The sequence below is a fragment of the Heterodontus francisci genome, chromosome 29, assembly GCF_036365525.1.
Source record: "Heterodontus francisci isolate sHetFra1 chromosome 29, sHetFra1.hap1, whole genome shotgun sequence".
Lineage (NCBI taxonomy): Eukaryota > Metazoa > Chordata > Chondrichthyes > Heterodontiformes > Heterodontidae > Heterodontus > Heterodontus francisci.
Window position 1 is genome coordinate 14,812,277 of NC_090399.1, and position 25,879 is coordinate 14,838,155.

At 44.2% G+C, this 25,879-nt stretch overlaps 1 protein-coding gene across 4 annotated transcripts in view; it reads right to left on the minus strand.

Annotated features, from left to right (window-relative positions):
• Positions 1-1,551: 1,551 nt before the first annotated feature.
• The window catches only part of LOC137346151 (natural cytotoxicity triggering receptor 3-like), a 29,843-nt gene continuing 5,515 nt past the window's right edge, over positions 1,552-25,879 (minus strand). Inside the window, exons 1-8 of one of the 4 annotated variants that reach the window (XM_068009491.1) lie at positions 22,732-22,753; positions 18,934-19,085; positions 16,227-16,565; positions 13,591-13,725; positions 13,351-13,369; positions 13,212-13,255; positions 11,705-11,721; positions 1,552-3,291 (exon numbers count right to left, since the gene is read on the minus strand). In XM_068009491.1, coding sequence (XP_067865592.1) covers positions 3,145-3,291; positions 11,705-11,721; positions 13,212-13,255; positions 13,351-13,369; positions 13,591-13,725; positions 16,227-16,565; positions 18,934-19,072 — 840 coding nt within the window. In that variant the 5' untranslated portion in view covers positions 19,073-19,085; positions 22,732-22,753 and the 3' untranslated portion in view covers positions 1,552-3,144. Of the gene's footprint in view, positions 3,292-11,704; positions 11,722-13,211; positions 13,256-13,350; positions 13,370-13,590; positions 13,726-16,226; positions 16,566-18,933; positions 19,086-19,421; positions 19,457-22,731; positions 22,754-25,879 lie in introns of those variants that run through there. The other 3 variants (XM_068009489.1, XM_068009488.1, XM_068009492.1) reach the window with 3 other exon arrangements.

The following is a 25,879-nucleotide window of genomic DNA, read 5'->3' on the forward strand; positions in this document are numbered from 1 at the left end:
CCTTGGAGGCCACCTTTCAAGCCAGTGACTTCTACCGCTTAGAGGGTCGATGGCAGCTGATGCAGGAGAACACCACCTACAAGTTCCCCTCCAAGCCACACTCCCCTCCTGACTTGGAAATAAATCATCACTCCTTCGCCGTCCACTGAGTCAAAATCCTGGAACTGCCTCCCTGACAGCACTGTGGACATCCCACATGACCTGGACTGCAGCGATTTAAGAAGGCGGTTCACCGAAACCTTCTCAAGGGCATTACGGAATGGGCAATAAATGCAGGCCTAGCCAGCAACTCCCACATCCCACAAATAGGTTTTTTTTAAAAAGCTAAGTTAGTTTCCATGCTTTAGCCTTCATTAATCCATACTAGCTCTATTTGATTTGTTCATATCTATCCAAGTGATCAGTCCTTTGTGCCTGTTCTAGTAACAAACGCACGGCAGGTGTTGAGTGCTTCATGGAATGGCATCTTTCTGTGCTGTAACCATCCAGCCCATTGTGTCTGTGCTGGCTGTCTGCAAGAGCAACTCATCAACTCCCACTCCCCTGCCTTTTCCCCATAGTCATGCAAATTTTTTCTCTTCAGATAATTATCCGGTTCTCTTTTGAAGGTCTCCATTGAATCTGCCTCCACCACACACTCAGGCAGTGTATTCCAGACCCTAACCACTCGTGGTGTTTTAAAAAAAAAAAAGCTTTCTTCATGTCGCTGTTGCTTCTTTTGCCAATCACCTTAATTTTGTATCCCCTTGGTTCTCAGCCCTTTCACCAATGGCACCAATGGGAACCGCTTCTCTCTATCTACTCTGTCCAGACCCCTCATGAATTTGAACACCTCTATCAAATCTCCTCTTACTCTTCTCTTCTCCAAGGAAAACAGACCCTGTTTCTCCAAACTATCCATGTAACTGAAGTTCCTCATCCCTGGAATCTCTTCTGCACCCTCCTTAATACCCTGACAAAAGTATTGTGCCTCAACTGGACACACTACTCCAGTTGAGGCTGAACCACTGTTTTATATGGGTTTATCATAACTTCCTTGTTTTTGTACTCTATGCCTTTAGTTATAAAGCCCAGGATTCCATTTATTGACTGCTTTCTCAACCTGCTCTGCCACCTTCAATGATTTGTGCACATATAATTTATATTGCCTCTCATTTTTCCTACCAAAATCAATTTTCTGGTTTCTCTATCAGCTCCACTAAATGTAGTGACATTGGAAATCTTCCAGTCTGAGGAGATGATACCTGGAGAAAGTGTTTTGGAAGATGGTGATGAAGGGATATGTAATATTCTCACCAACTTCTTTTAATATCCTGAGGTGGAAGCTCCATTCTGGGTATTTTGTTCTTCAGTCTCATTATTGTCTTCATTACCAATTTTTAAACCTGTATCAAATCTACTAACTTCCTCTGCTTGATTTATTTTTATTTGTCCTTGCCTGACCTTCACACAGTACTTATTAAAATTTCTGCATTCCCAGATTAAAAATGGCTACTTAAAATATTATTTTACAGTCATTTCCACCCCGCCCCCAAAATATCTTGTATTTGTTTTTGTCTATTTATTGTTCAAAGTTTAATGAAAAGTGCAGAAAAAGTCTGAAGGCACACTTCCAAGAATTCATACAGGCACAATCTACATGCTTATAAGGATTTCGCCTACAGACAGTTTGTTACTTTCACGTCAATGCACAATAGTTATAGATCACAATATAACTCTATAGTCAGATGGTCACCTGACTTCAAAATGTGGTAAATTAAATAGGATTTTTAAAAAAAAAGAAATCTTTGCATTTATATAGTGCATTTCACAACCTCTGGCCATCTCAAAGTACTGACTAGTGTGAGGTGATGCATGTTGGCAGAAGGAATAGGAGGAGGCAATATATACTTAACAGCAGAGTTCTAAAGAATGTGCAGGAGCAAAGGGACCTGCGTGTGCATCGATCTTTGCAGGTGGCAGACATAGTGAGAGAGTGGTTAGTAAAGCATATGGGATCTTGGGCTTCATTAACAGATGCATCGAGTGCAAAAGCAGTGAGGTTATGCTGAACCTTGATAAAGCTCTGGTCAGGCCAAAACTGGAGTATTGAGTTTAGTTCCGGTCACCACACTTTAGGAAGGTTGTGAGGGTCCTTGAGAGAGTGCAGAGGAGATTTACCAGAATGGTTCCAGAATGGAGGATTTAGTTATAAGGTTAGGTTGGAAAAGCTGGGGTTGTTCACCTTGGAGCAAAAGAGATTGATAGGAGATTTAATAGAGGTGTACAGGTTTAGATAAGGAAAAACTGTTCCCATTAACTAATGGTACAAGGACTAGGGGACACAGATTGAAGGTTTTGGGCAAGAAATTTATGGGGAATTTGAGGAAGAACTTTTTACGCAGTGAGTGGTAATGACCTGGAATTTGCTGCCCATGACCAATGACTTCAAGAGGAAGTTTAATGGCCAGTTGAGGGAAATAAACTTCTAGGGCTACGGGGATTGAGCAGGGGTGTGGGACCGACTGAATAGCTCCATGGAGAGCTGACATAAACTTGATAGGCCAAATGGCCACCTTCTGTGCTGTAAATAACTCAAATGACTTTATAGCCAATGTAGTGTATTGTTGTAACGTAGGAAAATGTGGTGTCCAATTTGCACTTAGTGGAATCCCACAAACATCAATGTTTGTTCAGGCCCATATTTATCCTTATCAACAATACCCCAGCTCTCCCATGAAATAGTATTGTGAGCTCTTTTATATCCGCCCGAGAGGGCAGACAGGGCCTTGGTTTAACTTTTCATCCATCTCTGACAGTGCAGCACTCCCTCAGTACTGCACTGATGTGTCACCCTGGATTCAAGCAGCTGGAGTAGGGCTTGAGCCCACAAACTTCTGATTAGCAGGCGAGAGTGCTAAGCATGGAGTCACAGCTAACAATAACGCAGATGTTTGTACATTAGAATAACAGGACAATGTTTATTATGTGGGTTGCTTAACACCAATTTCTGATCTCACAGATTCTATTAAAAGTGTGATAGTATTCAAGGATACTCCTTAGATACAAATGGCCCATGTATTAACGACTGTGTTATATCACTCAAGTCCTCCCTCGTGGACCTAGTCACTTCAGTGGACAGTGTTGTCTACAGCTCTTATGGTCCTATTGGAATGTAGATTGGACATAGGTGAGATGCTGATTTGAAGGGATGGATCCTTTATCGGCGGCCCACATTATTGTGCTGTATTCCAAAAAGGAGGCGTTGCAGTTGTTCGGCAGAATTGTCTCTTGTGTAGGACTCGGTGTTGCCTAAGAGTTAGAATTAAAAACAAGATTTTTTTTTTTACTGATTCTACTGGCATTTGTTTGGACGATATTTTTTATTTTTGTTCTCAGTGTGAGAATCGCCAAATTAGTTCAGGAAGTAAAATCTTTGATGAACACAAATAATCGTCAGTGTCTCACAAAAGATTTTAAATTGACAAATGAGGACTTCAACATCAACAGAAAAGGGTTCGCATTTGTACAACGAGTTCTGGACATCCCACAGCGTTTTCCAACGTGACGTGTAGTCACATTGTCACATCGGAAACGTGGCTGTCAATTTGCACACAGCAAAATCCCACAAACAACAATGTGCAAAGCATCAGATAATGGTGATGACATTGGGCAAGGGCGGGAGGCAAAGAAAGACAGAATGGCTTATGCTGACTGTTGTAAACGTAGAGTACAGGCTTAAACTGCAAGTGGGCAATTTGAACCCAATCCACAGAAATGGTAGCACAGTGGTGATGTTGTCCAAAGAGCTGGCCTAATGCTCCCATGACACGAGTTCAAATCCCACCATAGCAGCTGGGGGAATTTAAATTCAATTAATTAATAAATCTGGAATTAAAAAGCTAGTCATTAGTAATGATGATCATGAAACTACTGGCTAGTTGCGAAAACCTATCTGGTTCGCTAATGCCCTTTAGGGAAGGAAATCTGCCATCCTTACCTGGTCTGGCCTACATGTGACTCCAGACCCACAGCAAAGTGGTTGACTCTTAACTGCCCTCTGAAATGGCCTAGCAAGACACTCAGTTGTGACAAATCAAGATAAAACTTGGTGGACCACCCAACATTGACCTAGGCACTGTAAAAGACAAAGGCACAGTCCTTTTTACTAACATCTGGTCTTGTGCCAAAATTGTGACCGCTGTCCCACAGACTGGTCAAGCTACAGCCTGGCATAATCATACTTCACAGTCAGACTCTTCCATCACCGTCCCAGGTTATGTCCTGATCCACTAGAGGTGGGTGCACAGTGGTATACAGTCAGGAGGGAGTGTCCCTAGGAGTGCTTAACATGATTCCGGACCCCAAGAAGTCCCATGGCATCTCTTCAAATATGGTCAAGGAAACCTCCTGCCCTCCCTCAGCTGATGAATCAATACGCTTCCATGTTGAACTCCACTTGAAAGAAGCAATGAGGGTAGCAATAACACAGAATGTGGAATATGGATGCGGGACTTCAATGTCCATCACCAAGAGTGGCTCGACAGCATCGCTACTGGCTAAGTCCTGAAGGACATTTTGGAAGGAGTGTGACCAGTGAGAAGGATAGTAATAGACTTCAGGAGGATATAGACTGGCTGATGGAATGGGCGAACATGTGGCAGATGAAATTTGGCGCAGAAAAGTGTGAAGTGCTGGATTTTGGTAGGAAGAATGAGGAGAGGCAATATAAACTAAAGGATACAATTATAAGGGGGGTGGGATGGGGTGCAGGAATAGACAACCGGGGTATATGTGCGCAAATCATTGAAGGTGGCAGGACGGGTTGAGAAAGTGGTTAATAAAGCATACGGATCCTGGGCTTTATAAATAGAGGCATAGAGTACAAAAGCAATGAAGTTATGATGAACCTGTATAAAACACTGGTTTGGCCTAAACTGGAGCATTGTGTACCGTTCTGGGAACCGCACTTTAGGAAGGATACGATGACATTAGAGAAGGTGCAGGAGAGATTTATGAGAATGATTTCAATTATACGGATAGATTGGAGAAACTGGGGGTTGTTCTCCTCGGAGAAGAGAAGGTTGAAGAGATTTGATAGAGGTGTTCAAAATCATGAGGGGTCTGGCTAGAGTAGATAGGGAGAAACTGTTCCCATTGGTGGAAGGGTTGAGAACCAGAGGTCTCTGGTTTAAGGTGAACAGCAAAAGAACCACAGGCGACACAAGGAAAAGCTTTTTAACCACAGTGAATAGTTAGTAATCCGGACTGCCCTGCCTGAGCATGTGGTGGAGGCACATTCAGACGTGGCTTTCAAAAGGGCATTGGATCATTATTTAAAGTGATAAAAAATTACAGGTGATTGGGGGCAAAGGTGCGGGAGTAGGACCAGCTGAGAGGATCCTACAAAGAGCTGGCACAGACGCGATGGGCTGAATGGCCTCCTGCGTTACAACCATTCTATAATTAGTCTCTGATTCCATATCTGCAAGACTGGTGGTGAGAGAACCAACACGAGAGAAAAACCAACATGGCCACATCGTCACCATTTGACCTGTCACAGCTGCATCCATCCACGACAGTATTGGTAGGAGTGACCGTGACACAGTCTTTGTGGGAACGAAGTCCCATCTTCACACAGAAGACATCCTGCATCATGTTGTGTGGGATGATCACCGTGCTAAATAGAATAGATGCAGAACAAATCTAGCAGCTCAAAACTGGGCATCCATGAGGCACTGTGGGCCATCAGCAGCAGAATTTTATTTAGCCACAATCTGTAACCTCATGGCCTGGCATTTCCCTTGCTCCACCATTACCACCAAGCCGGGGGACCAACCCTGGTTCAATGAGGAGTGTAGGAGAGCATGCCAGGAGCTGCACCAGGCATACTTAAAAAGAGGTGCGAATGTGGTGAAGCTACAACACAGGACTACATGCATGCGAAACAGTGGAAGCAGCATGCGATAGAGCTAAGGGATCCCGCAAACGATAGATCAGGTCAGAGCCCTGCAGTCTTGCCACATGCAGTTGTAAGTGGTGGTGGACAATTAAACTGGAAGATGAGACTCCACAAACTTCCCTGTCCTCTGCAACCATCTTTAGGAAATGTATGTCCTGATTGCAGTAGAAGAATCATAGAATGGTTACAGCACAGAAGGAGGCCATTCAGCCCATTGTGTCCATGACGGCTCTCTGCAAGAGCAATTCAGCTAGTCCCACTTCCCCATAACCCTGCAGATTCTTTTTCATCAGGTGCATTCCAGATCCTAACCACTCGCTGCGTAAAATAAAAAGCTGCGTTTGCGGAGAATGCAGCCACTAGGTGGCGCAGTACTGTCACATACTAAGGAACTAGGAGCAGGAGTAGGCAATTCAGCCCCTCGAGCCTGCTCCGCTATTCAATATGATCATGGCTGATCTCATCTCGGCCTCAACTCCACTTTCCTGCCAGTTACCCATAACCCTTCAACCCATTACTAATTAAAAATCTGTCTATCTCCTCCTTAAATTTACTCAATGTCCCTGCATCCACCGCACTCTGGAGTAGTGAATTCCACAGATTCATGACCCTTTGAGAGAAGCAATTTTTCCTCATCTCTGTTTTAAATTTGCTACCCCTTATCCTAAAGTTATGATCTCTCATTCTAGATTGCCTCACCAGAGGAAACATCCTCTCTACGTCTACTTTGTCAATCCCCTTAATCATCGTATATACCTCAATTAGATCTCCTCTCATTCTTCTAAATTCTAGAGAGTAAAGGCCTAAGCTGCTCAATCTCTCTTCATAAGACAAACCCCTCATCCCTGGAATCAATCTAGTGAACCTCCTCTGAACTGCCTCCAACGCAACTACATCCTTCCTCAAGTAAGGGGACCAAAACTGTACGTAGTACTCCAGGTGTGGTCTCACTAATGTCTTGTACAGTTTCAGCAGCACTTCCCTACTTTTATACTCTATTCCTTTAGAAATAAATGCCAAAATTCAATTTGCCTTCTTTATTACCTGCTGTACCTGCAAACTAGTTTTCTGCGATTCATGCACGAGGACACCCAGATCCCTCTGCACCCAAGCACTCTGAAGTTTCTCTCCATTTAGATCATAATTTGCCTTTCTATTCTTCTGACCAAAATGGATAACTTCATACTTATCCACGTTAAACTCCATCTGCCAAATTTTGGCTCATTTATCTAATCCATATCCATTTGTAGATTTCTTATTTCTTTATTGCAACTTACTATCCCTCCTATTTTAATGTCATCTGCAAATTTGGCTATAGTACCTTCTATCCCTGCATCCAAGTCGTTAATATAGATTGCAAATAGTTGGGGCCCGAGGACCAAACCCTGTGGCACCCCACTAGTTACATCTTGCCAACCAGAAAAAGACCCATTTATCCCGACTGTCTGTTTTCTGTTGGTTAGCCAATCCTCTATCCAAACTAATAAATTTTCCCTAACCCCATGTGAACTTACCTTGTGGATTAAGCTTTTGTACGGCACCTTATCAAATGCCTTCTGGAAGTCCAGATATACTACAGCTACAGGATCCCCATTGTCCACTTCGCTTGTTACAGCTTCGAAGAACTCTAGCAAATCAGTCAAACACGATTTACCCTTCATAAAATCATGCTGACTCTGATGGTTTGCGTTTTGACTTTCTAAATGACCTGTGATTACTTCCTTAATAAAGGATTTTAACAATTTCCCAACGACAGATGTTAAACTAACTGGTCTATAGGTTCCTACTTTCTGCTACCCTCCCTTTTTGAATAAGGGTGTTACAGTAGCTTTTTTCCAATCCACTGGAACCTTTCCCGTATCCAGAGAATTTTGGAATATTATAACCATCACATGTGCAAATGCAGCCTCTTCCACTGAAACATCACTGCGACCTTTCAGGCAGCTGCCAGGATTAAAGATGGCGCGGCTCAACTTATTACAAAAAAACAATTCAACTCGCAAGTCCCCTCAATGGATGTCATCGCCGCCTCCATCCCACCCCCAACAGTCCCCTGCTCCCTCCTGCCATTGCGTTTCTATTGGCCACTCCCTCCTGTGCCCGTCTTCGTGTCGCTCACTCCCCGCTGCCTTCCCTTAGCCACTCACTCCCCGCTTTCCCCAACCTGCTCTCTGGTCACTCGCTCCCCGCTCCCACCCCACCTCAGCCGCTCGCTCCAAACCTCGCCACTGCTCCCCCCTCCCCTTGGCTGATTGTACCCCGCTCCTTGCTTACGCCCCCCTCAACCCATCTCTCCGACTGCTCACTTGCTCCCTGCTTCCCCCCCTCCCTCCCTCCAGCCAGTAGCCCCAGGCCGCGTCGCATCCCTTCTCTCGGCCAGTCGCTCCCATGTTCGATCGTTCTCCGCCACGCCGCTTGAAGAAGCAAGGCGGGCCGCGAGAGGTGACAGGGCGACGTAGGAGCGAGTGGCCGAGAGGAGGGAAGGAGTGCGACCCGGAGAGCGGAGCGGGGAGAGGAGGAGGAAGTGAGGAGCTGGCAACAATCAGCCTAGTGGAGTCGGTGGGGGGGGAAGGGGTGCATGGGGAGGAAGTGGCCAGTGGGGAGAAAGCGTCGAGGGTGGGAGAATGACTGAGAGGGTGGAAGCTGGGAGGCCTGGAGCGAGTGGCCGAGGGGTAGAGTGGCCAGTGGGGCGGCAGCGAGTAGCTGAGAGAGATGTTAAGCGCGGGGGGGAGCGAGTGGCTGAAGGAAGGCAGCAACGTGACGGGGATCGAGCAGAGGGAAGGGATGATTGAAGCAGGGATGGTGGGAGAGAGTGGGGTACTGTTCGGGTGAATGGAGACAGCCTATTGGAGGGGTGAGGACATCATTACATGGTGACAACATGCACACGCATGTGCGCATTCATATAGGCAGTCTGGGAAATGTTTGCACACATTGATGACGTCTGAGTCTCCTCTGGTTCTCAACCCTTCCACCAATGGGAACAGTTTCTCCCTATCTACACTGTCCAGACCCCTCATGATTTTGAACACCTCTATCAAATCTCCTCTCAACCTTCTCTTCTCCAAGGAGAACAGCCCCAGCTTCTCCAATCTATCCACATAACTGAAGTTCCTCATCCCTGGAACCATTCTAGTAATTTTTTCTGCATCCTCTCTAAAGCCTTCACATCCTTCCTAAAGTGTCGTGCCCAGAACAGGACACAAATCTCCAGTTGAACCAGGCTGAACCAGTGTTTTATAGAGATTTATCATAACTTCCTTGCTTTTGTACTCTGTACTTCTGTTTTCTAAAGCCCAGGATCCCATATGCCTTTTAAACCACTTTATCAACCTGCCCTGCCACCTTCAGAGATTTGTGCACAAACACCCCAAGGTATTTTTCTAGCTGCACCCGCTTTAGAATTGCACCCTTTATTTTCTATTGCCTCTCTCATTCTTCCTACCAAAATGTATCACTTCACATTTTTATTAAATTTCATCTGCAATGGTCTGCCCATTCCACCATCTATGTTCTCTTGAAATCTATCACCGTCCCCCCAGTTCACAGTACTTCCAGGTTTTGTGTCATCTGCAAATGTTGAAATTGTACCCTGTACACCTAAGTCTAGGTCATTAATATATGTCATGAAAAGCAATGGTCCTATACCCTCCCCTGGGGGACCCCACTGTAAACCACCCTTTAGTCCGAGAAACAACCATTCACCACCACTCTCTATTTCCTGTCTCTCAGCCAACATTATATCCATCTTCAGCCAGAGTGTCTAGTAGATGATCCATCTCAGCCTCCTACTGAGGCTCCCATCATCACATATGCCTTCAGTCTTCAGACAATTCGATTCACTCCACGTGATCATAGAATCATAGAAAGTTTACAGCACAGAAGGAGGCCACTTGATATCAAGAAACAGTTGAACTCACTGGGCTTTGACAACATCCCAGCTGTAGTACTGAAGGCTTGTGCCCCAGAGTTGGCCGCACCCCTAGCCAACACAACACAGCTACAACACTGGCATCTACACAGATGTGTCCTGTCCACATAGAGCAGAACAAATCCAGCCAATTACCGGTCCATCAGTCTACTCTCGATCAACAGCAAAGTGTTGGAAGGTGTCGTTGACAGGACTGTCATGCAGCACTTACTCAGCAATAACCTGGTCACCGATGCTCAGTTTGGGTTCAATCAGGGCCACACAGCTTGGGACAAACATGGACAAAAGAGGTGAATTCCAGAGGTGAGTTGAGAGTGACTGCCCTTGACATCAAGGCAGCATTTGACCGAGTATGGCATCAAGGAGCCCTAGCAAAACTGAAGTCAATGGGAATCAGGAAGAAAACTCTCCGTTAGTTGGAGTCATACCTAACACGAAGGAAGGTTGTGGTTGTTGGAGGCGAATCATCCTAGTCCCAGGACATTGCTGCAGGAGTTTCGCAGGATAGTGTCCTAGGCCCAACCATCTTCAGCTGCTTCATCAATGACCTTCCCTCCATCATAAGGTCAGAAGTGGGGATGCTTGCTGAAGATGATACGATGTTCAGTACCATTTGCAACTCCTCAGATACAGACACTGCCTGTGTGGAGTTTGCAAGTTCTCCCTGTGTCTGCGTGGGTTTCCTTCGGGTGCTCCGGTTTCCTCCCACATGCCAAAAGACTTGCTGGTTGATAGGTTAATTGGCCATTATAAATTGCCCCTAGTATAGGTAGGTGGTAGGGAAATATAGGGACAGGTGGGGATGTGGTAGGAATATGGAATTAGTGTAGGATTAGTATAAATGGGTGGTTGATGGTCGGCACAAACTTGGTGGGCCGAAGGGCCTGTTTCAGTGCTGTATCTCTAAAAAAAAATTCCAATTGCAGCAAGACCCAAACAACATTCAGGCTTGGGCTGGTAAGTAACACAAGGGAGAATCTAACCATCTGCCCTTGATATTCAATGGCATTACCATTGCCAAATCCCCTAACATCAACATCCTGGGGGTTACCATTGACCAGAAACTGACCTGAACAAATCACATAAATACCGTAGCTGCAAGAGCAGGTCAGAGGCTGGGAATGCTGTGATGAGTAACTCGCCTCCTGACTCCCCAAAGCATGTCCACCATCTACAAGGCACAAGTCAGGAGTGAGATGGAATACTCTGCACTTGCCTGGATGGGTGCAGCTCCAACAACACTCAAGAAGCTCAACACTGTCTAGAACAAAGCAGCCCACTTGATTGTCACCCGATCCACCACCTTAGACGTTCACTCCCTCCACACAGATGCAGCATAGGGTATCATCTACAAGATGCACAGCAGCAACTCACCAAGGCACCTTCGATAGCATTTTCCAAACCCATGACTTCTACCACCTAGAAGGACAAGGGCAGCAAATGCATGGGAACACCACCACCTGCAAGTTCCCCTCCAAGCCACACACCATCCTGACTTGGAACTATATCGCCGTTCCCTCACTGTCGCTGGGTCAAAATCCTGGAACTCCCTTCCTAACAGCACTGTGGGTGTACCCACCCCACATGGACTGCAGCGGTTCAAGAAGGCAGCTCACCACCACCTTCTCAAGGGCAATTAGGGATGGGCAATAAATGTTGGCCTGGCCAGTGACGCCCACATCCCATTAAGGAATAAAAAGAAAATCTGCCCATTGGGAAACTAATGAGATTGTGGACACAGTTCTTCCCACCTGGACGAGACAATTCTACCAATGGGAAGGATTTAATATTCAGGACAATATTATTTTTATAATAATAAAAAGTGATCTTACCTGAATCTGAACTTGATCTGAAATATAAACAGATTGTGTTACACATTTACATAATGCAGACAAGGTAGAGTTTACATTGCTTACTTTGTATTTCCTCCCCTCAAACCCTCCTTCCCTTCTGTTATGAGGGCACTGACATTGGCTGGGTGAAGTACTTGGGTTGCCTGATAGTAATACTTCATCCAAGTGGGCATTTCATTATATATAGCTTGTAAGCAGAAAGGTTCGAATTGTCCCATCAACATTCCCCTCACAGACCCCAGGCACCTACTGAGAAATCTGAATTGCCAATCCATAATTTTTCCAAGTCAGGAATTACATCCGGAGCATTGTAGCAGGAGGAGGCCATTCACCCCTTCGAGCCTATTCCACCATTACATTAAATCATGGCTGTTTTGTATCTTAACTCCACCCAACCACATTAGTTCCGTACACTTAATACCTTCGCCTAAAAGAAATCTACCCATCTCAGTTTTGAAATTTTCAATTGCCCCTCCCGAACCTCGGCTGCTTTTTCAGGGCAGACATTTCACCCTTTGTTTGAAAAAGGGATTCCTGTCATTGCAAAACACTTTGGAATGTAGTCACTGTTGCAGGGTAGGGAACACAGCAACCAGTTTGTACTCAGCAAGATTTGAAAAACAGCACTCTGATCGATGGTGGTGCGATAGGCCAGATAATCTGTTTTTGTGATGTTGACTGAGGGATAAATATTGGCCAGGACACTGGGGATAGCCCTGCTGCTTTCGGGCCATGGAATCCTTGAGAGGTCCTCAGTTTAACAGCTCACATGGAAGATGGCATCGTCAACAGTGCAGTACTGAGGGTATGCCAGCCTAGATTTTTGTGCTCAAATCCGTGAGAGCAGCAATGAACTTTGTGGCTCAAAGACGAGAATGCTGCTACACTTTCTGAGCTGTGCTGATTATCCACTATTAATTTGCATGGCGAGTTTCCCCTCATTTAGAACATAGAACATAGAACAGTACAGCACAGTACAGGCCCTTCGGCCCACGATGTTGTGCCGACCCTTTAATCTACTCTAAGATCAAACTACCTACATACCTTCATTCTACTATCATCCATGTACCTATCCAAGAGTCGCTTAAATGTCCCTAATGTATCTGCTTCTACTACCACCACTAGCAGTGCATTCCACGCACCCACCACTCTCTGTGTAAAGAACCTACCTCTGACATCTCCCCTAAACCTTCCTCCAATCATCTTAAAATTATGCCTCCTGGTGATAGCCCTTTCCGCCCTGGGAAAAAGTCTCTGGCCATCCACTCTATCTATGCCTCTCATCATCTTGTACCCCTCTATCAAGTCACCTCTCATGCTTCTTCGCTCCAATGAGAAATTTACAGAGAACTATTTATAGACTAGCCACTAAATGCCATTATGAAGCGCACGGTCGCACAAAAAATAAATTAATCAGAAAAAGCACCGCGTTCGACTTTCAGAAATGGGATTGTCTTAAATCCAAGTATTGTGCAGAAATAATTACCATATTGGTGGTCATCACTTATTGACAGTGCAACCGTATGAGACCTACAAGATAAGATCAAGTTAAATGTAATTATATATTGCTAAGTTGTAAATTCCAATTCGTACATAAATAATAATGCATTATTTTGGATACGTACCCTTTAAGCCTTCTTATAGCTAAATTAGAAGGAAACAGCATAAGATTATATAACTTTACAGGAGTTTTTTTTTAGTTTGCGTTTAACAGAGCAAATAACAGCTATTAATGTTTATGTAAATATTTATATAAATAGCATAATCAGCGCCAAGCTTGCCCCCAAATCTGTAATTACAGACAAACATAAATGGTTCTCACAATTAACAGAAAGGCTACAATTACATTTGCATTTAAACGGTACCTTTACGTTGATGATACAGCCGAGAGAGCAGGAGAATGATGACAACGGTGAACAGCCCCAGGAAAATTCTCAGCATTATTGGAAATATTCCATCTTTAATTGAAACGCCCAGTGGAGGACAATCAGTTGCCTTCTCTGGTAGAAGACAACGAAGAGGGTTTATTTCACAACTCACTGTTTAGTCATTTATCTCACAAGCTGAAGCACCCATCAAAACTGGAATGGGGACCAAGAAGTAGAAGTCAAATGAGACATTCTTGGGGTAATTAGCAACAATACACTGTTAAATATTGCAGCTGCTGCAAACTCAATACGACCATTAAACATTCGTGAGGAATAAACTTCATGAATCTAAGTTATCACCTGCCCCATGCAAATACTTCGGGTTTAGTAACACATAAACTGAGCTTCCTGACGGGGTGGTTACCGACCAGGAGGATATCGGTGAGGTTTTAAATGATTTCTTTTCATCTGTGTTCACGATGGAGAAGGACGATGTAGGTGTAGAGATCAGGGAGGGGGATTGTGATATCCTTGACCATATTAGCATTGAAAGGGAGGAGGTATTAGTGGTTTTAGGGGGGGGGCTTAAAAGTGGATGAATCCCCAGGCCCAGATGAGATGTATCCCAGGCTGTTATGTGAGGCAAGGGAGGAGATTGCAGGGGCTTTGACTCAAATTTTCAAATCCTCTCTGGCCACAGGAGAGGACTGGAGGACAGCAAATGTGGTACCATTATTCAAGAAGGGTAGTAGGGATAAACCAGGTAATTACAGGCTGGTGAGTCTAGCATCAGTGGTAGGGAAACTATTGGAAACTATTCTGAGGGACAGGATTAATTTCCACTTGGAGAGGCCGGGATTAATCAAGGATAGTCAGCATAGCTTTGTCATGGGGGAGGTCATGTCTAACATTTGATTGAAGGTTTCGAGGATGTGACTAGGTGTGTAGATGAGGGTAAAGCAGTAGATACATGGACTTCAGTAAGGCTTTTGATAAGATCCCACATGGGAGATTGGCCAAGAAGGTAAGAGCCCTTAGGATCCAGGGCAATTTGGCAAATTGGATCCAAAATTGGCTTAGTGGCAGGAAACAGAGGGTGATGCTCGAGGGCTGTTTTTGCAATTGGAATCCTGTGACCAGTGGTGTACCGCAGGGATCGGTGCTGGGACCCTTGGGTTTGTAGTGTGGCAACCAGAACTGTACAGTCATCCAGCTGTAGCCTAACCAGCGTTTTATACAGTTCCATAATAACCTCCCTGCTCTTATATTCTATGCCTCAGTTAATGAAGGAAAGTTTTTAGACGTGAATATAGGAGGTGTGATCAGTAAGTTCGCAGATGATATGAAAATTGGTGGTGTCGTAAATAGTGAAGAGGAAAGCCTTAGATTACAGGACAATATGGATGGGCTGGTAAGATGGGCAGAGCAGTGGCAAATGGAATTTAATCCTGAGTAGTGTGAGGCAATGCATTTTGGGAGGACTAATAAGGCAATGGAATATACAATGGATGGTAGGACCCTAGGAACTACAGAGGGTCAGAGGGACCTTGTCCATAGATCACTGAAGGCAGCAGCACAGGTAGGTAAGGTGGTTAGGAAGGCATATGGGATACTTGACTTTATTAGCGGAGGCATAGAATATAAGAGCAGGGGGGTTATTATGGAGATGTATAAAATGCTGGTTAGGCCACAGCTTTGTCTGTACTGTGTACAGTTCTGATTGCCACACTATAGGAAGGATGTGATTACACTGGAGAGGGTGCGGAGGAGATTCACCAGGATGTTGCCTTGGCTGGAGCATGACAGCTATGAAGAGAGACTGAATAGGCTAGGGTTGTTTTCCTTAGAGCAGAGAAGGCTGAGAGGGGACCTGATTGAGGTATATAAAATTATGAGGGGCATAGATAGGGTAGATAGGAAGAAACTTTTCCCCTTAGCGGAGGGGTCAATAACCAAGGGGTATAGATGGAAGGTAAGGGGAAGGAGGTTTAGAGGGGATTTGTGGAAATAAAATTTCACCCAGAGGGAGTTGGAATTTGGAACACACTGCCTGAAGGGCTGGTAGAGGCAGGAACCCTCACAACATTTAAGAAGCATTTAGATGAGCAGTTGAAACGGCAGAGCATACAAGGCTACAGGCCAAGTGCTGGAAAATGGGATTAGAATAGATAGGCTTCATGGACAGTGCAGACATGATGGGCCAAAGGGCCTGTTTCTGTGCTGTATAACTCTATGACTCAATGACTCTATATTGCCTCAAACTTTTCCCCTTCATGCATTCTACATTTTCTGTCTCTATCTGCGTGTGTGTTTATGGCATATGCATGCTGGCGTGGTTGTGTCACGTATTTGTAGCCATTACCCGAATTAGAGTTGAAGATTAATAAACTTCCACCTTTCCTGTTTAAATCTAAGAAAATCTGTTTGATTTCTTTGCCTTAGGGGAGCAGTGAACAAGGATTCACTGAGGGGGAACTAAAAACACACTGTTTCTAAAATTAAACCCTGTTACGGTTAAACCAGGCAAAGGCTGGGAGGGAACCCCTAGACCCCTATCTCACCTGGTTGTAACACTTACAAATGTCAAAATAATTGGGCAATTCTTAAAAAGTACTCTGGTCTCTTCTACTTACTGTCAATTACAATAAGTTGTGTTCCTTTCCCAGTTTCTACCCCAATCCCCTGAATTTCCACCTCACAGTAGTAAAAGTCAGAGTCCATTTTCGTTAAATTGTGGATTTTGATAAAAATCATTTTTTGAGCAAATAAAGTTGGCCCGGACTTCACTATCCGTCTCTGGTAGAAAGGATTCGAATCCGACATCTCCATGTTTTCTGAGGCCCGCCTCCAAACAACTCGGCCGACAGTTTGGTTCGCTTCAAAGGTGCAATTCAGCTGCATTGACCCTCCTTCTGTCACATTAATGGCGGCCGGAGACTGGAACACTTTGAGTTCGCCCTTCAACCCATTGACTGCAGTATAAATGGAACAATATAATCATAAGAAACAGGAGCAGGAGTAGGCCATTTGGCCCTTTGAGCATACTCTGCCATTCAATATGATCATGGCCAATCTACCACTTTCTCACACTCATATCACTTAATTCCCTTAGTATCCAAAAATCTATTGACCTTTATCTGGAATGTTCTCAGTGACTGAACATCTACAGCCTTCTGCGATAGAGAATTCCAAAGATTCACAACCCTCTGAGTAAGAAATTCACCTCCTGATTCCCCAAAGCCTCTTCACCCAGATACAAGATCCATGTTAGGATTGTGATGGAATACTGTTCACTTGCCTAGATAGGTGCAGCTTCAGCAATGCTCAAGATATGGATACCATCCAGGACAAAGCAACCCGCTTGATCAGCACCCCATCCACCACCTTAAATCTTCACTCCCTCCACCATTGGCACATACTTGCAGCATCTACAAGATGCACTGCATCAACTCACCAAGTCTTCTTCGACAGCACCTTCCAAACCCACGACCTCTACCACCTAGAAGGACAAGGGCAGTAGATGCATGGCAACACCACCACCTGCAAGTTCCCCAAGTCACGCGCCCTCCTGACTTAGAACTATATCACAGTTCCTTCACTGTTGCTTGGTCAGAATCCTGGAACACCCTTCCTAACAGCACTGTGGGTGTACCGACACCCCAAGGACTGCAGTGGTTTGAAAAGGCAGCTCACCACCACCTTCTCATGGGCAATAAATGCTGGTCTTGCCAAAGATGCCCACATCCCGAGACGGAGATAAAAAAAACAGGATCTATGTACCTCAGTGTGAAGTATCAGAATCTGCCAATTAAGTGTGTAAAATTGATAAGAATTGATCCCAGACACATTGATCATTATGGGAAAGGATTTAATTTCTAAAAGGCACGGGTTAGAAGTTAAAAGTTAGGGGTAAGAAGGGAGGTTAGGGAGAAACTGTTCATCTAAAAAGTAACAGATTTGTGTAAGTAAGGGAGTGGGTAATACAAGTAGACTCTAGGGACGTCTATTGTGGGTTTGGTGAAGGAACTTTGATCTGTCAAAAAGGGACAGTTTTTTGTGGGGTGGTGGGGGGTGGTGGAGGAGCAGATAATGATCGCTTATTACGTCCAGGCTCCTACAAATACATTAAAATACTGACAACCCGAAAGCAGCATTGAGCCATAAGCCATTTAACAAGCTTTTATAAACAGTCATTAATTTGGGTCTTTTCCAGTTCCTAAACGCAACCTTTTGGAAATTGATGATCTCGGGAAAGCTGTTTCTCAAAATTTCCATTTTCCCTAGGACAACTACATCTCTGATTTTTTTGGTTTGTTTTAATCTTATTGGTTTTCCATTTTAAAACCGGTTTTCCACACATTTCCCTCTGTGCATCACCGCTGTTCAAATCAAGATTCATGCCCCGATGTTTATTACACCAACTTACTGATGACCACCAAACAGCGGAACTCCTCGAGGTATCAGCTAACCACTAATTCCCCAATTACTTCTTTCTCCTACTTGGGCGTGGTGGTTGGGATGGGATGGGATGGGAAGGGGACGGGAGAGGGACTGTACTCCTGCCATCTTTACCCATTTAACTGGAAAACTTGTCCTTTCTATTTTGCAAAATGTAAGTATGGGAACGTTAGATGGATGTAGGTTCTGAACCCTCTGCCAATAGAACAATTTGTATCTACTGCAAAAGCTATGAATTATCAAGTAAATGTATAATATGTAAAATATACTTGATGAAAGGTAATCGATCTGAAACGTTGAAACTATTTCTCCACAGCGGTTGCCTGAGTTGCTGTGTATTTCCAGCATTTTCCGTTTTGAGCTCAGATTTCCAGATTCCCATATATCACAGTCGGTTAGGAGTCCGGCAGTTAATTTACTTCCAGACCTAAATTCTACTGGGTCCCTTTAATTATATTAATCTGCAATGGAAGTCCAGGGCATTTTCTTGAAGGAGAATGTTTAATGTAAGCAACCTCTAACCCGGGTGCGACATCTGAAAGGTTGGTGGAAGCGGTTTGAATAAGGAATGGAATAAAGACCTGAAAAAGAAAACAGTTGCACGGCTGTGGGGAAAGAGTGGAAGAGTGAGAGTAATTGGATAGCTCTTTCAAAGAATAGAGACGCAACGACGGGCCGAATGGACTCCTATACTGTGTGTGTCTGTGATAAAGTTGGCCTTAAAGATAGTTGGATTCAGCACAGTATAGTAGAATGAAACAGATTGTCACACACTTACTTCATTTTGTTTTAGTTCTGCATAAGGAAACAGTCTGTCCAACCAAATATGTTAAAGTGTTCATGGATACAGAAATAAAATGTGATAATAAGACGGTGACTCACCGGTATGTAGAATAATTACCATTAAATTCAATAACGTCCATATGTGAACAGTTTGCATCGTGATATTTGCTTTGCAGGACAACAGAAAACTCTCTTGCGTCTTGCAACCACCGAAAGTCACGTTAAACAGAACGAACATCCCATCGCAGGTGCTGACGTGTATGGAGGGGGAGAAAAAAAAACTTGAGGTGGTTTTAAACTTACCTTTTATTAATTTTCCAATTGTGGTGGGAAACAATATTTTAAGAATAATTATGAAGGAACACTAATTGAGTATTACACAGGTATCACCGAATGCATTGAGGCAGAAGATTAACGGATTTAAAGTTCAGTTTAATCGTTCATAAACTTCTACGGTGTGCAAACTTCAACGGAGATAGAAACTCGTGTTAAGTTTGTTCAGATAGCAATATGCACAGAATGATTGCTCAGTGTGAAGCCAAACTGAAAGGCAGAATTCCCATGGATTAGAACCAGGCAGAACTAACCTCCAGGGTTAACATTTACACCGCATTCACACAAGGGAACAAGAGCGTTGCAAAGATTTGTTTTCAGCAGATAGCTGGGCGTTATCCACAGTCGAGGGAACCAGCAAGGTTTGAAATATTAGAAGAGAAACTAAAGTAAAGTTAACGATTTGGAGACACGAGTCTTGGGATTTTAAAAGCTGCAGATTGCAGGATGGCGAGAAGACAGAGGAAGGTTATAAAGTTTCATAACTTTGAGTTCCTGCGACATACTCTCCACTTGCCTGGATGGGTGCAGCTCCAACAACACTCAAGAAGCTCAACACCATCCAGGACAAAGCAGCCCACTTGATTGTCACCCCATCCACAAACATTCACTCCCTCCACCACCGACGCACAGTGGCAGCAGTGTGTACCATCTACCAGATGCACTGCAGCAACGCACCAAGGCTCCTTCAACAGCAACTTCCAAACTGTGACCTCTACCACCTAGAAGGACAAGGGCAGCAAATGCATGGGAACACCACCACCTGCAAGTTCCCCTCCCAGTCACACACCATCCTGACTTGGAATTATATCGCCACTGTCGCTGGGTCAAAATCCTGGAACTCCCTTCCTAACAGCACTGTGGGTGTACCTACCCCACATGGACTGCAGCGGTTCAAGAAGGCAGCTCACCACCACCTTCTCAAGGGAAATTAGGAATGGGCAATAAATGCTGGCCTAGCCAGCGATGCCCACATCCCATGAATGAATAAAAAAAAAACATTTGACACGAGAGAAATATGATTTCAACAGAACAATAATCCAGAATAAGGGAGGCAGTGGTGCTCCATAATCTTCTGGTCAGATATTCTCTGTGACCCTCTGTCCTATCAACACCTTCACTTGTGTTATCTCATGCCCCACCCCTGTTTTGTTTGCTTGAAACCTATTACATTTCTAACCTTTGCCAGTTCTGATGAAGGATCACCGACCTGAAACATTAACTCTGCTTCTCTCTCCACAGATGCTGCCAGACCTGCTGAGTATTTCCAGCATTTCTTGGTTATATTTCAGATTTCCAGCATCTGCAGTATTTTGCTTTTATATTATATTGTAGTGGTAATGTCACTGGTACAGGTAATCCAGAGCCCAGGGTAATCCTCTGTGGACACGGGTTCGAATCCCATGGGTTCAATGGTGAAATTTGAATTCAATTAATAAATCTGGAATTAAAAAGCTAGTCCAATTATGACTACGAAATCATTGACAATTGTTGTAAAAACCTATTGGGTTCATTAATGTTCTTTAGGGAAAGAAATCTGCCATCATTACCTGGCCTGCCCTATATGTAACTCCAGACCCACAGTAATGTGGTTGACTCTTAAAAAATGCCTTCTGAAAATGGCCTAGTAAGCCATTTCAAGGGCAGTTAGGGGTGGGCAATAAATGCTGGCCTGGCCAGTGATGCCCACATCCCACAAACAAATAAAAATAAGTTGATTGTGTTGGATGGCAAATTTGGAGTTCAGGGTGCATAAGGAAGGGAATTTCAGATGAGCAAAGGATGCGATGTAGAAATAACCAGAAACCAGAATTGTGGAATTCGTCACAAAGAGCCATAGAATCATAGTCATAGAGTTATACAAAGAACAAAGAACAGTACAGCACAGGAACAGGCCATTCGGCCCTCCAAGCCTGCCCCGATCTTGATGCCCGCCTAAACTAACACCTTCTGCACTTCCGGGGCCCATATCCCTCTATTTCCTTCCTATTCATATATTTGTCAAGATGTCTCTTAAACATCACTATCATATCTGCTTCCACCACCTCCCCTGGCAGCAAGTTCCAGGCACTCACCACCCTCTGTGTAAAAAACTTGCCTCGCACATCCCCTCTAAACTTTGCCCCTCGCACCTTAAACCTATGTCCCCTAGTAACTGACTCTTCCACCCTGGGAAAAAGCTTCTGACTATCCACTCTGTCCATGGCGCTCATAACTTTGTAAACCTCTATCATGTCGCCCCTCCACCTCCGTCGTTCCAGTGAAAACAATCTGGGTTTTTCCAACCTCTCCTCAATGCTAATGCCCTCCAGACCAGGCAACATCCTGGTAAACCTCCTCTGTACCCTCTCCAAAGCCTCCACGTCCTTCAGGTAGTGTGGCGACCAGAATTGCACGCAATATTCTAAGTGTGGCCTAACTAAAGTTCTGTACAGCTGCAATATGACTTGTCAATTTTTATACTCTATGCCCTAACCGATGAAGGCAAGCATGCCGTATGCCTTCTTGACTACCTTATCCACCTGCGTTGCCACTTTCAGTGACCTGTGGACCTGTACGCCCAGATCTCTCTGCATGTCAATACTCCTAAGGGTTCTGTCATTTACTGTACACCTCCCACCTGCATTAAACCTTCCAAAATGCATTACCTCACATTTGTCCAGATTAAACTCCATCTGCCATTTCTCCGCCCAAGTCTCCAACCGATCTATATCCTGCTGTATCCTCTGACAATCCTCATCATTATCCGTAACTCCAACAACCTTTGTGTCGTCCGCAAACTTACTAATCAGACCAGCTACATTTTCCTCCAAATCATTTATATATACTACAAACAGCAAAGGTCCCAGCACTGATCCCTGCGGAACACCACTAGTCACATCCCTCCATTCAGAAAAACACCCATCCACTGTTACCCTCAGCACAGAAACAGGCCCTTCAGCCCATCGTGTCCGTGCCAGCCATCAAGCACCTATCTATTCTAATCCCTCTTTCCAGCACTTGGCCCGTATCCTTGTATGCGATGTCGTTTCAGGTACTCATCTAAATACTTCTTAAATGATGTGAGGGTTCCTGCCTCTACCACCTCTTCAGGCAGTGGGTTCCAGATTCCAAACACCCTCTGGGTGAATTATTTTTTTCCTCAAATCCCCTCTAAAACCTCCTGCCCCATACCTTAAATCTATGCCCCCTGGTTATTGACCCCTCCGCTAAGTGAAAAATTTTCTTCCTATCTACCTTATCTACGCCCCTCAAAATTTTATATACCTCAATCAGGTCCCCTCTCAGCCTTTTCTACTTTAAGGAAAACAACCCCAGCCTCTCCAGTCTCTCTTCGAAGCTGGCATGCTCCAGCCCAGGCAACATCCTGGTGAATCTCCTCCGCACCCTCTCCAGTGTAATCACATCCTTCCTATAGTGTGGTGCCCAGAACTGTATACAGTACTCCAGCTGTGGCCTAACTAGCGTTTTATACAGCTTCATCATAACCTCCCTGCTCTTATATTCTATGCCTCAGCTAATAAAGGCAAGTACCACATATGCCTTCGTAACCACCTTATCTACCTGCGCTGCTGCCTTCGTTAACTCTGCTTCTCTCTGAACAGATGCTGCCAGACCTGCTGGTATTTCCAGCATTTTTTGTTTTTATTTCAGTTCCTACTCTTTGGGGTTTAACAAGGTCCTCTTTTTGTTTCGGTATGTCAAAACAACAAACTATTTAATGCGCTTCAGCTGCAGAGAGATATGAAACCTTGATGCTTCTTTTCAATATAACTTGTCCAAAATATGGAAGGAATACCTTCCAAAAGGAATCAAGTCAACGAACTAACATATTCTTTCATAACAGCATTTATAAATCGGGATTCGAGTTGGTCTATGATATTATCTCGCCCATACATCGGCAACTGTCTACCAGAACTTCGATTGTAGATTCATGCCAGAGAAGGCGGGAGAATATTGCCAGTTCATTGCAGAAAACTACAAACTAATGTCAAGCCTAAATAAAATGGCATGGAGTCTGTGCAAAGTCCATCTGCCCCTCAAACCTGCTCTGTATTGACCACCATTTCTCTTAAGCATTAAGCTAATAAGCTATAAGTATGAATAATTATGTCACAATAATCCCGACTGATTCATTATATGAATGTATGCTCCTGAAATGCCTTTTCAGAAACACAATTTCTTGGAAATAGCGCCTTTAGCCACCTCAGGGCACTCAAAAGCCCTTTGAAGTAGCTTTGAAGTGGAGTCATGTCTGGAACGTGGCAAACGCGACAGCCAATTTGTGCACAGAAAGCACCCACAAGCAGCAATATGATAAATGACCAGATAAGCTGTTTTTGTGATATTGGTTGAGGGATAAATATGGGCCAGAACACCCGGGAGAACTCCCTTACTCTTCTTCGATATAGTATTCAAGGATCTTGAGTAATGCTGAAAACAGAGACATTTTGTTGATTTCCCTTCAATTGGCATTCTTGTGAATTGTCCTGATGAGTGCAAGACGCAAAGTTTTGACAAAATGTCTCCGTTTTCGGCAATACTCCTGTGCTGTACTACTAAATGACTATTCTGGGATCTTTTGGATCCATCTGAGAGGGCGTGCGGGGCCTCAGTTTAACTTCTCATTCTAAAGAGGGCACCTCTGACAGTGCAGCACTGGGAGAGTCAACATACATAGTTCATGTCTCAGGAGCAGGGCAATGAACCCACAGCCTTCAGACACAGAGGCGAGAGGGCTACACATGGTACCGTGACTGAATGTGGAATAGCATTAATATGTAAAGTTGTGGATAATTCTGGTCTTTAAAAGGTAGTCTGCTGAGAAGTTAACAAAGATACGCTCCTTGTGCTACCTGCGGCGCTTCATAGAAGGAGGAAAGGCCACTTCTATGCTAAAAATTCTGTGCAGTTTACACAGAGGGAAGTGAAATCTTTCTGACCATGTTCGAAACTAATAAAAAAAGGAAGCCATGCATAAAGAAAATGAAGATTAAACTGTATAGTCACAACCAGACCGAAAATCAGTTTTATTTTTTATAGGGTCTCTCTCTGACTCTCTGGCACCCATGTCCATTCAATGTGGTCCTTATTCTATCTGCTTGCCCCGTCGTTTTGGCTCTGAAATCATTCACAAAATACAACTTAGCCCCTGTCTATAGATACCCCATGGTGCACATTGGTCTATACACATAAGAATATATGAAATATATTTGTTGCTATGTGAGTGTGAACTTGAGAATAAGAAACTATTTCCACTGGCAGGGGGATCGGTAAACAGAGGGGACAGATTTTAAATAATTGGCAAAAAAAATTCAGGGGGATGGACGGAGTTGAGTAGGTTTTTTTTTTTACTCAGGGGGTTCCTGTGATCCGGAATCTTCTTCCTGAAAGGGTGGTGGAAGCAGATTCAATCATAACTTTCAGAAAGAAATTGTATAAATACTTTAAAAGGAAAGATTTGCAAGGATATCAGGAGTGGGCGTAATTGGTAACTCTTTCAGAGAGCCAGCATAGACACGATGGGCCAAATGGCCTCCTTCTCTGCTGCCTGATTCAATAATACCCCGTGACTTTGCAGCAAGCATGGTTTATCTGGATATGTGATGGACTATCCCATTGCTTCAACAGACGGGTGTTCAGCAATGAGATTGGTTGTTGAACATCTAGGATGGAGCCATCTCATATGTGATGTTAAATCAAATCTTGATTTGCAGATATGATTGCAAATATTACATATGAAGTCACTGTTGGAGGGGTGGGTGAAGGTACTGGCTTTGTGGAATGCTCACTTGTCCTGTAGGGACCTGACTCCGTTCTCCTCAAATGTGGAGATTGTTTGATGAGGGAGACTTCTCCATTTGGATCTGCCCATGGTTGTTTTTTCCCATGTAGTGGGGTCCAACTTACAGGCTCGGAGATAGGAACATAGGAACATAATAACCATAGGAGCAGGAGTAGGTCATTCGGCCCATCGAGCCTGCCCCGCCATTCAGTACAATCATGGCTGATCTTCCACTTCAATGCCATTTTCCCACTCTATCCCGAAATCCCTTTAAGTCATTTGTATTTAAAAATCTGTCAATCCCTGCTTTAAACATACTCAATGACTGAGCTTCCACAGCCCTCTGCGGTAGAGAATTCCAAAGATTCACAACCCTCTGAGTGAAGAAATTTCTCCTCATCTCTATCCTAAGTGGCTTACCCCTTATTTTGAAATTATGTCCCCTGGTTCTAGACTCCCCAACCAGGGTAAACATCTTAGCTGCAGCTACCCTGTCTATCCCTTTAAGTATTTTGTAGGTTTCAATGAGATCACCTCTCATTCTTCGAAACTCCAGAGAATTACAGGCCCAGTTTCCCCAATTTATCTTCATAGGATAGTCCCGCCATCTGGGGAACAAGTCTGGTGAACCTTCGTTGCAGTCCCTCTCTGGCAATAACATCCTTCCAAAGGTAAGGGGACTAAAACTGCACACAGTACTCCAGGTGCGATCTAACCAAGGTTCTATACAATTTAAACAATACTTCACTACTCCTGTACTCAAATCCTCTTGCGATAAAGGCTAACATACCATTAGCCTTCCTAATTGCTTGCTGCACCTGCATGTTAGCTTTCAGTGACTTATTGACAAGGAAAACCATGTCCCTTTGTACATCTACACTTTCTAATCTCTTACCATTTAAGAAATACTCTGCACATCTATTCCTC